Source organism: Castor canadensis, chromosome 2, assembly GCF_047511655.1.
Source record: "Castor canadensis chromosome 2, mCasCan1.hap1v2, whole genome shotgun sequence".
Taxonomy (NCBI): Eukaryota; Metazoa; Chordata; class Mammalia; order Rodentia; family Castoridae; genus Castor; species Castor canadensis.
Window position 1 is genome coordinate 189,452,217 of NC_133387.1, and position 13,917 is coordinate 189,466,133.

The following is a 13,917-nucleotide window of genomic DNA, read 5'->3' on the forward strand; positions in this document are numbered from 1 at the left end:
GGCTAAAAGAAAATCCATTAGTGTGGATAACCATTGTGAATTTGATAACCATAGGATTTAAATTACTTGATTAGTAAAGAGCTTTTTATCGTATATGGTTTGTAAGGAAGGAAACAAATACATAAACATGGCTGAGTGACTAGCTGTTCTTAACTCCAAGGTATCAAGATATAGAACCTTGAGCAACTGAGTGTAGATTTTCCCAAGCAGTAACTCTTCACGTGCTGATCTACACATTCTGGTGTAGCCACCTACCTATGTGTACAGCTTGTTAACATACGATGGCAATATGGCCCAGCCACAGGCCACCTACCACCACTATCACTACCCACTTGTGGAACGCAGTAGTGTTTTATGTCAAAACAGTTGATATCCTTCCCTTTATTATCTTGATCCTACTGAATCTACAGCTTCTGTTTACAGAATGTACTCTGCATGTGTTGTACTCAAAACGCCTTCAACAGTCACAGAAAACTTCACTGACTTTTGGTATAAATTCAAGTTTACTCTTTTGTTATGTCTTTCTACAGTCATGTTCTTGCTGAAGAAACAAATTCCTATTATACTGAAAGTTATACTCACACTCTCTTATGTTGGGAACTGACAGGAACTGGCTCTACAGCAAGCCAGTGCACAGCACTGAATGCAACAGTAAGATTTAAGGAACACCCCAAAAGGGACTGAATCCAGTCTCCATTGCCAGAGACACTGGCTTTGGGACTTGGGTCAGGGTTTGTGAGCCTTGGTTCTCCATTTGTAAAACTTCAACAATAAACAGACCTAGTCAGCAGGCTGTTGTGTAGGGCCAATGTGTCAGTGTAAACTCACACTTTGCTTGTACCTTGAGACTATGCATGCATCTGGACCTCAGACAAACGCTCTCTCAATTCAGGCAAAACATTCTCTAGGCTTGCTGACATGAGGCCTGGTGGAAGGCAGTAGTAGCAGTAATAACTAATCCCATTATCCAGGGTCACCAAGTCACCAAGTTAGGGAGAACTAGAGTTGACTTTCAGTTTTGTCACTTTCTAGCTTCAAGTCCAGGGAAGTTATTTAACTTCCTGAATCTTAGTTTCTAATCTCTACATGTGAGATTAGCCCCTCCAGACAGGATGTGGTGAGGATTAAATGAGATGAAGGAGGTAAACTGCCAGCACTCCTCTGTGAAACATTACCAACTACTGCCTTTTAGAGGAAAGGTCCTGAAGAAATACACAGGAGGGGCAGAGAAAGTGTAGTGCAAATCTAAGGCTTTGGAGAGCAGCTCTGTGGACTAGGAGGCACTACTTCAGCCCTACACCCCTTTCCAAAATGAAAGCCCTTATCTTTTCCACTTAACCACTCCTATCACCTCGTAACCCATATGTATACATAGAGATACACTCCCAAATGATTCCAAGAAATAGATAATCAAATATGGTTTAAGGAGGAAAAGGTTAATTTCACTCAAGAAAAGCCCAGAGAGTGCCTGAAATAGGTATGATAATGGCTGCAATTTCAACAACAATCACAGGATGGGTTTTTAGTATATGTAAGTTGAGGAGACTCTCCAAATAGCATCATAAAGTTTCAGTGTCTCAAAGAGCCATGACAGAGTTACTTCATTCTGAACTTCCCTATACCGTGGTGACATGAACTCAAAAGGGTGATTGAACCAGGGCTGTTTAGAAGCAGACTAGCCATCATCATCATCACTGGCCTTGGGATTTCTTATTGGTATACTTCATAGCAAGAGAGTAAGAACAAGAGCTAGGGAAGTATGATGTCTGTCATAGTCCGGTTTCAAACTTGGCTTTAGAGATCTAAGAGAAAGCTTCCTGATCACCCATAAGAAAAATGGTACTGACCAGGCATTTCTAGAAAGTTTCTGAGAAAAATCTAGATAGCTGAGAAAAATAGGAACTTGAGACTGTAGGAACATTAAAAGAAATGCTAAGACTGGATGTGGTAGCATATGCCTGTAATCCCAGGTACTTGGGAGATGGTGATAGGAGGATCGAGGTTCTGGGCAAAAGCACATGACTGTATCTGAAAAACAAACTAATGCAAAAAGGACTGGGAGTATGGCTCAAGTGGTAGAGTGTTTGCCTATCAAGAGCAAGGCCCACAACTTCAATTCCCTGCACTATCAAAAGATAAAAAACAAAAAAAAAACCACTGAAACCTGGCTTCCTCAGCTATTACAGTATGATCTATGTAGAGGTCTTCTAATTTCTTCAAAGCACTTCAAACTTGTATTTGTAAACACCTGATGAATGGGTGAAGAACACTCTGGAGTCAGGCAGATTTGGGATCAGATACTGGGTTTTCTACTTAGGCAGGTAATCCTGGGCAAGTTACTTCATTTCCTAGAGCCTTGGTTTTATCATTTGCAAAATGGGGACACTATTTACAGTTCGTGAAGTTGTTGTAAGTACTGATATAAGTAGACAAATATACAATGCTACTGAAATACAGTAGGAAGTCAGCAAATGGCAATGATTGCAGGCCATTGTTGTCATCATTATTTTACACGTCTTCCCCATCAGACTAAATTCCTTGAGAGTGAAGTAGCTGATAGACTACTCTCCCAGTCCCACAGCATGCTGTCTACAGATACTAGCTGCTCAATAAAGGTTTGCTGCGGAATATTTTGTCCATATCACTCTTTTATTCTTTTTTTTTTTTTTTCAGTGCTGGGGATTGAACCCAGGGCCTCATGCATGCAAGACAAGGCTGCCCCATTGGGCTACAACTCAGTCCAAATCCTTATCTCTTTTTAAAGCACTCCTCTATGTGTTACATGGTGATCTAAGCTCTTTGAAGATTTCTTCCTAATAACTCTGAGGAAGCCCTACTTTAGGATGTGGAGCAGAAAGGTAAGCGCCTTGCCAGAGTTAACTATTATGCTGCAAAACTGGAATAGAAGCCTGGCTTGACTTCAGAGCCCTCACTGTTAACCACCACCTTTACGTCCTTCCCTGCCACAATGATTTATAGCTTTTTTTGAGCAAGTTAATAATTGTCAAGTTTAAGAAGTGGTAATGGGAAGGTACTTAAAAATAAAAGTCTTTTTTATTTCTTCACAGGTCTCTGGATACTTTTCTTCACTCACAACTACAGCTTTCTGCTAAACGCATGTAGTGAAATAAGGGGCAAGTGAGTGAAGTAGGAAAGTTCGGGATGTTTCTTATCACCATTTATTAAAATGGAATGGGCTATACAGTTGTCCTTTTTTATCAGTGGGGTATTCCAAGAACCGCCCCCATAGGTACCAAATCCACAGATGTGCAAACCCCTCATATAAGATGGTATCGTATTTGCATACATTTTACACATACCCTCCTGTACACTTTACATCATCTCTGGATTATAATACCTAATACAATATAAATGCTATGCAAATAACTGCTATACTGTTTAGGGTATAGTGACAAGAAAAAAAACCTGTGCAGGGTCAGTACTGATGCAACCTTTTCCAATCCCAGTTACACAGTACCCATCATCAACAACATAACAATTTTTTTTGGAAGGGAACATTTTCCATCTGTGGTTGGTTGAATCCCAGGGTGTGGACTCCACAGATATGAAGAGCTGGCTATGTTCATTTCATCACACTAACAAAATCCATCCATCCCTTCATTAAACACTTGAGTATCACACAGGTGTTAACCACTGCAGAAACAGAAGAGAGCATCACTATGCCATTGGGAAGCACTACGAAAACAACCACTCGAGCATTCCTTTCTCTAGGTAAGGCTTAATCTGCCTGGCCATGCTGGAGAGAAAATCTTTCTGATTTAATTCTATGATCTGCAAGGTAACATCTAAACTTGTGGCTACTCTGTCATAAAATTTATGCCATGCAATCTTGGGTCCACTTAATATTTTTAACATCTTATTTTGAAATACTTTTAGATTTCCAGAAGCGTTAACAACAGTTAGGTGTTAACATGTGATATAACTATAGTACAAAACTAAGAAAAGTAACACTGATTTAAAACTATTAATAAGCCACAGTTTTTGATTTCATGTTTTTTCCTGTGCCCTCAGAAGGTGATCACATTAGAAGCTATCTTAACATCCTTATCAAGTTATAATTAAGATGTTTACAGATCAAATGACAGAAATATATACTCCCATTTATTTGAGAAATCTATATTCTTTTTAAAAGTGCATACTGTGCTAAACAGATACATTTTGTTCTTTTTGTGTCAAGATGGTACATACTCCCATGATTCTAAGGCATGCCTCTGAGGTTTTACTCCCACAATGGTTTTGAGATTTCTTGATCTATCTGTACTTTCTCACCCACTTTTTGTATGGGCTGAATGTTTATAGAAGACAGGATTTGGGCTACAGTCTTTAACCACAGATCAGTTACTGACTCTCATGGAAATCAACTTGGCCTCAAAAGCTGAGTTCTGTAAGTACTTCTAATCTAACCAATAAGACCAAGGGTCTACTTGACCACTTACTGGAACTACTATTACTGCTTTCAGTTCTGCTTTTTGAAAGTTGACTGACTGACCTTTATTTCCCTGATAACAAAAACCATTATTACTGTCATCAATAAATATATAAATTACCAGTGCCCAAACATCATTAGCAAAGAGTTAATGTTTTGGGAATAACAGAACCTTGCAGAGAGTAAATAAGCTCATTCTGATGACAACTGTCCAGTGAGAAACCAGTACAGGAGAGAATTCTATTGCTTGTTGGGTTGAAATAATAAAATAGATGGAACGTTAAGATGCATCTGGGGGAAATGCTCAGATGCAGATTCTGGTTCAATAGGTCTCGGATTGGGTCTGAGATGCTATACTTCTTCTGAGCTCTGGTCCCTAGAGTGCTGTGAGCAGCAGGGAACAAAGTAACACAAGTTGTGAACAACATACAGAGATGTTTAAAAGTTTGTAACTGTTTACTGTTGCAAAATGATGATAATTACTAAATACTTTCAGGATTTTTATTTAATTAAGGAAGAAGTGTTAGGTAAACTAAGTCATTTAAGAAAAAGAAAAAAAAACCAAAACAGTGAAAAGCCTGTCTTTAAGCTAAGAAAAAGTAAATAATTTCTAGTAATCAACACAACCAACACAATTTTTAATCTCCAGCAGTGTGTTCATGATGTCTAATTTATAATTTAACAAATCCTCTTACTGGGCAGCAGATGGCTTTAGGGTTAAGTTTATCCTTGTTTCTCAAATTACCAGCAGAATTTAGCTACCCAGCCTGGATAAAGAGTTCCATGTCCTTTCTAATTACTGACAGGAGTGCAGAAGACAAGCATGAGGAAAGGAAAGCCAGGAGTGGGATAGAAATGGAGCTGACCTCCTGCACACACTGAACAGTGAACAGTAAACACTGAATTAATGCATACTTTGTTGCTCACTTGCAAGAAAAAGCCAGTTTCGCAGTTCACTTGGGAACTTCAGTCACTGTCCTGGTCTGACAGGAGGGTGAAGGAATACTCCACAATGCAGATGAAACGTGATCTTGCTGACCAATAGGAGCCATCTATTTGTCCACTGAGAAGTTCAATGAGCTAACGAGCAAATAAATTCCTTCCTCAGGCTCAACAGAGTAAAGGTGGGAAGGGGAAAATCAAGCCAACCAAAGCCCATAGAGCTCTCCTCCATGTTCCACTTAATGTGCTGCTTCTGCTGTATGGACACGAAGTCTCACTGTGCTTGCTACATTCCACATAATCTGAGTAGCAGGAAGAAAACAAACGAACGGCTTCTGGTAAATATTTTCCCAATAAATCTCGTTTTTACCTCCTCTACCCTTTTTCAGTTCTAGAGCAGAAACTGGAATCTTGCACACAGAAATCTTGTGCCACAGTCTTCTAGTAAACAGGAAGGTTGTTAGAAGCAATGACACCGAGAGATTATAGGCCACTGAACCAAGCCAAGAGGAAGGGTTCCTCTTAGGCTAGAGACAAGTGATATGTGATGTATAGGTCAGATTGGTCAGGCTAATTATACATGACTAATTACACCTAAGGTTTCTCCCAGAGGAAAAAATTAATTTTCATTGAGCGGAGATAATTTCATATATAAATCATAAATTTCCCTTGTTCTTTTAAAATTTGTTATTAATAAGGCCTTAAGGCTGGTTAATTAAAAATATGTTGAAGTGGGTTATACGCCTATCAAAATTTTAAGGCGTTTTTCACATGCAATCGGTTATACATTTAATACAAATAATAGCCACTTTTTCTTGAGTGTTTATATGGTGCCAGGAGCTTTAATTAACAATTTATTTTACAAACACTTCACTAGCACTATGTACCAGGCACTGTTAGAAGTACAAGGCAAATATTAATTCAAGTAATAGCTACTGTGAGATATGAACTTGTGTCATTCTCCCTTTACAGATAAGGAAACAGAACAGAAAAGTTAGAAAATGTATCCAAGCTAGTAAGTGGCTGTGCCAGGATTCAAACCTGGGTAGCCTGCCATCTAGAGCCCACACTCTTACCTGGTACGCTGTGTTGCCTCTCCTCTCTAGTCATCACTAATCTCTATAATGTCCCTGAAAGACAGCTTGGTCTCCATCCAATAGATACAGAAACCCTGATCCAGACAGGTTAAATTATCAGCCCAAGATCACAGCTATGAATGGCACAACTAGCATTTGCACTAAAACTCTCTTCTTAAACTGAGCACTCTACATGAAGCCCTGCTTGAACTGTGATTATTTTCTGAAAACTTCCTCCAAATAATTCACACATTTTAATCCTTATCTAATTATTTATTATAAGAATTTCAGGTTGGGAAAAGTGGAGAATACAACTAAATGTTCTTCAACTTAATGCCTGAGTATCCGTAAGCCAAAAATACCTATGACACAATAGTACTGCAATTACTAAAACTGCTCAAAGCCAATACTGCTTTGCAGTCAGCCTCTTACTCTGAATGTCCTGCTGCTCATATTTTACAAAGGCTGGAGGCTCATGATTAAGGCAATGTGCACACAAAAGTGTGCTAGAGTCTGTGGCTCTTTGGCATCTAAAGTCATTACTCACAGCAGGGAGCATAAACTAGAAGCTGATCGCAAAGCTATGTGTCTGTATTTACTAGAATGAACCATGCCTGATATTTCTACTCCATTTTCTGTCTTCTAAATATAGACAAACATTTTAATTTAAACCTAGCTTTGTTTTGTGCTTCTTTCCAATTTCGACATACTAGGATGTTAAAACAGCTCATTTATACACCTTACCTAGTAACTAAAGAGATCTTCATAAGTAAAAGAAATAGGAGCAAAGTATAATTTGAGTCAATAACTTTGTATTTTATCCTGGGTTGTTGCAATTTCTTTTCAATGTTAGATTTCTTTAAAAGTTAAGAATTCTCAGAGATCAGAAGATAATGTTCTTAAAGATAAGCAGGGCCTTCAGAAAGTTGTAAGATCTATCACTAAAAAACAAAAGTTCTAGAGAAATTCTTGAAAGAACACATATCAACTTTTTACAACACATGGAATCCTTCACTGTCTGACCCCTGCCTACCTTTCTAGGCTCTTTTCCTCACTGGCACTCTAGGAAATCTACTAGCTCAGGCCTGGAGCTTCCCTAAACACTTCCAAGTTCTCTCTGGCCTCTCTGCCTCTGCCCATATGCTTGAAGCAACCAACCGGACCCTGACACCTACCTCTCTCTCCTCCCTTTCTGTGCCTGCCCCACCCCAAATACATTCTTGTTAATCAAGTCTTAGCTAATAATTTCCTTGATTCATCCACTCAAGAGTTAGTCTTTCTCCTAGCCTCATAACCTTGAAAACAATGATCGTTTTGTGTTATATTTACTTAAAGGTCTGTCTCTTTACTTTGATTAACTCCTTACGGTGAGAGCAGAGTTAAGCTTTTTCTCATTGCTATTGTTTTTGTCTTGAGGTGGGTGTCTCTAGGACATAGCCCAGGGCATAATAAATGTTTAAAAAACATTTACCAAAATTTAGGGTTGACAGAGAAAAAAACGTGAGCATGATTATATTTGAGTGCTTAGACATATTGTGTGTGCGCCTGTTTTGTTTCCACTTGTGAGGAACAGAAGCAAGGATACTAAACAAATACAGAATGATGGAACCTCAAATTCACATAGTGAGACCCTCTTGAGGAATAGCTGACACACAATGCTTTGCAACTACAACACTGGCCAGACAGACCTGGGTTTGGATTGTCGGTCTGCTACCTATTATCTGTGTCACATTAGTAAGTTGTTTAATCGCTTTGTGTTTCAGTTTTCTTGTCTAAAAGCTGTCAACAGGTATGTAGCTCCCAAGATGAATGACAGAAGTACCTAGCAGAGTGCCTGAAAACAGTGAGGGCTCAATTAAATGTTAATTGTCACACTATCTTAGCCAAAGGAAACAACTTTTAAGTATCTGACATTTTACTTGTCTTCTATACAATTAGAAGGTCTTATTTAGGTATTCAAAAGCAAAAATAAAAACAGTAAAGCCCAACAAAACAAAAATTTTAATTTTGCATAATAACATTAGCCACACTGCACTGACATATCTGCATTTTAGGCAGAATTATAATAGACATGGACAGGTAAGGCATGGTTATAACCTTAAAGCAATGTTATATATTTTGTGTTCACAAGTTTCTTTAGTGTCTTGCTTTGATATTTTTTGAAATGCCAGTGACAGAGTACTTCCTAATTCCTATGGCATATGATTCCTAATCTTTCTCTGCCCAACAAGACTCTCAAAAAACTCTTTTGAGCTACTTTTTTGGTGGCTTTTTGTTTTGATAGTAAAGGAACATAAAAGTGCAGCAGGAGTTTCTCCCTTGTTGTTATAGAGACGGGACTTAAACAAACACAAAAAAAATGGTACCTTGCCTGAAAATGGTAATATTAGGGCAGTTGGTGATTTTAAGAAGAAAATTTAAAAATTCCAGTGAAGTGAATTAAAGGAGGTTGGCAAAAACAAGTAAAATGAATGAGACCAAATGGAAAGCCAAAAGATGATGATGAAGGGGGAAAAAAAAGCATTAATGGAAGAAGTAAACAGATATTTAAAAGAACTCCTAGACTGTAGAGTAGGGATTTTCTACACACACAGTAGGGATTTTCTATCACATCAGTGCTGACACTTGTTATCTGTCCCTTTTAGTATTGCCATCCTAACAAGTTTGAAGTGGTATATCAGATGGCTTGGGTTTACATTCCCCTGATGGTCTATTTTTGGGTTTTTGATGGTACTGGGGTTTGAACACAGGGACTCACACTTGCTAGGCAGGCTCTCTACCTAGCCACTCTGCCAGACCTGTTTTCCACAAAATAGAAAAAAAAAAAAAAAGAAAAGAAAAACTGGAAAACATTCTGACCTTTTGTTACAGTGAATTGCATTTTCACAACAAGAATGACAATCAATTCACATTTATCTATCTATTTATCTATCCATCTATCTATCTATCTATCTACTTCTATGTATGTATTTAAATATAGCAAAACATAACAGCTGCTTTTCTCTGCAGACTTACTGAGTCCAGTGAATATCCAACCTAGCTAATGTACCAATCGTTTTTGCCCAGGTCCTTTCAGCTGGTTATCTTCCTGCACCTCTCTAACAATTCTAGAACAAACACCACCACTTGTAACTATGCTATGTTTTTAACCCATGATCTTATTTTCTAAAACCCTAACCAAAGTAAACTTCCCTTTCTCCCACAACTTCAACCTCTACTATTGCTGCTCTGTTCAGACCATATATTGTTTGCTACACTGCTGCATGGGATCCCTCATAAATCTTCCTGTCTTTGGTCCTACTCACAGCTCCCACACATCTTAATGCTGCTGCCAGAGACACACTGCTAACATGCAAAGCTAATCATGTAGCCCAATTCTACTCTACCCATATGCACGCCTTAAAACTTTCAATAGGCTAGATTTTATTGCCTACAGGATAAACATGACAATTGTTTACATGGCATTCAAGGCCCTTCATATTCTGGTCTTTACCTGCTCATCCTCTATCACTGCTCATGCATATAGAGTTTTACATTTAACCAATACTGAGCTGTAATTCTCACCATTCCTATCTCCATCTACCTACCTGCAACATCCTGCTTCTGTTTAAATTCTTGGCAAGCCTCTAAGTTCAAATAGTTCCTCCTCTGTGAAGCTTGCCTGACTCCTCAGCTAGCCGGATGTTCTCTTACTTATACTCCTATGTAGTTTGTACACATTCTCCCCCACTTTTAAAGTGCTGGAGAACCAAATCCAGGGCCTTGCACACATTAGGCAAGTCCTCTACCATGGAGCTACACCCCCCAGTTTCTGAACGTACCTGTGTGGTGACAACTATTGTATTATATTTTTCAGCTTTATTAAGGTATAACTGACAAATAAAAATTGCATATATTCAAGTTGTACAATGTAATGTTTTGAGTGTGTGCATATATATATATATACACACACACATATATACACACTCTGTGAAATGATTTCCATATATCATACAGTATTTGGCATAGCACAGTGCCTGACAAGTAAAATAATTTACTGCGTGAATGAGTTTTGATTATGTGAATAAAGAAACTCGGGCTGGAGATGTGGCTCAAGCAGTCTACTGCCTGCCTAGTAAGCATGATGCTCTCAGTTCAAATCTCTCCACTCTCCACCAAAAAAAGGAAAATTCACCTAGAAACTCATAAAAACTTTTACACTGTGCAAGGTCTGGGAGGAAAACAAGCAAAATGATCTCTAGCCTTAGTTTTCATGCTATAAATTAAAATTCTATCATATTAAAGCAAGGCAAGGTACATTTGTGTCTCAAATCACTCATGTGCTTCTGTCACTTCCTTTGTCTTTTCTCTGTACCTTCACTATAGCCAGCAGCCATAATGAGAAGAGCAGGTTAGAACACCAGCAACCTGCATTCTCCTCTGCCCCTATTGTCTCTCTAATCACTCTCACACTCGAATGCTCTTCTCCACAGAGCCCTACCAATGGACCTGGACACAAATCGGATCTCAGGTGGAGCCCTGCAGGTGTGTATATTAATAATGAGCATATTTCCCTGCCTTGTAATCACACATAGCAGTAAGGAAACAGATAAAGAATCTTTGAGAAAGTCAGCTGTCTCCACACCTGCAGGGCTGTTTCTGTACACCCAGGGCAATGCCTTACATCTCATCATTTTAGAGCCAGCTGTGTCCCAGTTACCTGCTATTTTGATATTCATGTTGTTATCCAGCAGGAGATTTTCAGCCTTGAGGTCACGGTGCACAATCTTCCGGCCGTGACAGTAATCAACAGCAGATAGGATTTGCCAGAATTTTCGCCTGGCTTCAGACTCATTTAACCGGCCATGATTAGCAAGATAGTCTGTCAAAGAAGAGAGAAATCAGAAGTATTCATCAAAATAAAATAACCCCAGTATTAGCATTCAGGATTTTTTGGGGGGCCTCAAAAAGTTTTTTTCATAAACAATTAGTGTTCAAATAACATGCTGTTTTCCAAGTTTATTGCCTTTGGAGAAGTAATTCCAGTCATATTTTATTGGAGTCCAGATAAACAATGACAGCCCAAGTCAGATAACACTAAGTGGCACAGTAATCATAGCACAACTCAAAATGATTTTTAAACCTAGATATTCTGGGTTTTTTGGTTGAAAATTTATTATTTCTTCTAACCACATTTAACACATAAAATTTATGTAAGACAAAGAATGTGAATGAATTCTTTGACATTTCATCAGATAAGGAGCATTTTGCCTTAATGTTTTTGTGCAACTATTACACAAACCAACTGTGACATGAGTTATGCTGGAAGAAGCTTAAATAATTCATATCCTGTTGTGGTCAAAGGACAGTTCTAATGTACCCAAGAACACACAGACTTGTTTTCTAAACCATAGCCATGACAAACGACCATAAGACAAATACATTTTGCAGGATACCTTAACTATTTTACATCATACATTAATAATCTTTATTAAAGCAATTTACTTGAAAATTAATTCCACATACATGAATATAACTCAACATTACCACTCATCAAGCGTCACCTGAAGATCTAAAAGCCTTCTGAAATTATCTTTTAAGTAGGAGTAAAATCAACATAAATCTTAAAAGACTTCTATTTAGGATAATGTTCCTAAATGAGGAATTACATGAGTGAGTCAGTATCAGCCACATCATTTTCTGCTTGAACGGACGTGGTTTACTGGCTTTTAAACTCCATGTCTTTCGCCCATGCCACTTTCCCACTTACTATCACATTTTCTAACATCTGAATGAGACTTCAGTTTTCAAAGCATGCTCTTATTGAGCATCTCACTTAGTAATTCCTAAAAGCCTCCATCATGATTACTCTAACTCCCATATTATAGATGAGAAAGCTGAGGAGCAGAGGGATTAAGTAATCTAGCTAAAAATGTACAATTGGTAAGTGAATTAGTTGAGCTGAGACCATAATTTATCATCTTGCGGATGCTCAAATGCCACCTTGCTCTTAGCCTCTTATTACTTCAAGTCTCTTCTCTGAACTCTTTATCACTTAACATGCTGTATCACATTGTAATTATCCACATGTTAAAATATCTCGATGTGTGCACGTATCTGCACATACATGGCCCTACTAACATACTGTGTTTTAAAAAATGAAAGATACTTGTAAGGTTCCTGAAAACAGGAACCATGTTATTCCCTTCTGCACTTCCCACGAAGCTTAGTACTGTACAAACCATTATAGGTACTTAAAACTTTGCCCATTGGGGTCCTTTCATGGTATCATGAACTTTTCCATCAACAATATTATAAAAATATGTAGCATGCAGTGATGAATGACTTACAAGCATAACTAGTCTACATATTCTACATGATATGCTTTAAATGAAAATGGGCAGCAACTGAGGTCAGCTCATAGCACCCCCCTTACCTTTAGCCTTTATAGTATCCATCCATAGTTTTAAAGAAGAAAGAATCAAGAATATGGAAATTTTTGGGAAAAAAAAAGTGACTAAATTGTGAAGTGGAAAATGAAGCTTCTATAAACCAGAGTCTCACTTCTATAGTGGATAAGCATGGAGATCCATAATAAAGACCTGGCCACATGAGAGGAATGTAACATGTTTTCTTTGAGGTAATGCCTTTTGATTAATTTCTTTCTGCTGAAAATGCTGAGTCCATGTGGATTAGTGGGAAAGATTTTTGAGACTTTACCAACAGGGAGAAACCTAACAAATTCAATGTGAACAAGTGAAAGTTAATATATATGAAAAAGACCCAAAATTATTGACAACAAAATGAATCCTAGGAAGCATAATGGAATCCGTAGCTGTTTTCTGAAGCTATCAGTCCAAACTGGCATTACCAGAGGAAAGTGGAGGGGACACTTTTAAATTTGGCATCAAGAAAGGTACTGTCTAAAAACCAAACACATAGTCTATCAACTTAAAATTACCATGGAAATCCAAAGTCATCATATATCAATACAATACAGTGTGAGAAAAATGATAACATCCAAATTCCAGAGATTAAGAGATAGCCTATTTAATGAGATGGGACACTCATTTATTCTTTAAGTGGAAATCTTAGCAAGTCTTCCAAAACATCTATTGTCTCCACTATTTGTGATTTCTGCAGTGTAGGCATCCCTGAATATTATGATAACTGATGAGAAATTAGTAACAGACATTAACTCAGGCAGAAACCTATGGCCGCAAATAAAATCAGGGGAGGTATACATAATTCTCTTTGAGGAATACTATTATCAATCCAACTCAAGTTAACATACAAGAACATTCATGTTTCACACTGAAAACATTAATTATGATTATAGAACAAACTTAATAGCAATTTGGTATCTGTTTAGGTGTTTATTTTGGTGAGTAGATAGTTTTTCAAAAATTTTCTTAAATGTTACAATAAAACTCATTATTTTATACAATTAATATTCCCATTGTCCTGACTGTT

At 37.8% G+C, this 13,917-nt stretch overlaps 1 protein-coding gene across 7 annotated transcripts in view; it reads right to left on the reverse strand.

Moving 5' to 3' along the window:
- Sik2 (salt inducible kinase 2) overlaps positions 1-13,917 on the reverse strand; it is a 106,507-nt gene that overhangs the window by 28,517 nt on the left and 64,073 nt on the right. For all 7 annotated transcript variants that reach the window (XR_012445618.1, XM_074066744.1, XM_020165843.2 and 4 more), the window contains exon 4: positions 11,165-11,326. Coding sequence is in view for 6 of the 7 variants with exons in the window: in XM_074066744.1 (XP_073922845.1) it covers positions 11,165-11,326 (162 nt within the window). In the remaining variant the exon portion in view is untranslated. The remainder of the gene's footprint in view (positions 1-11,164; positions 11,327-13,917) is intronic.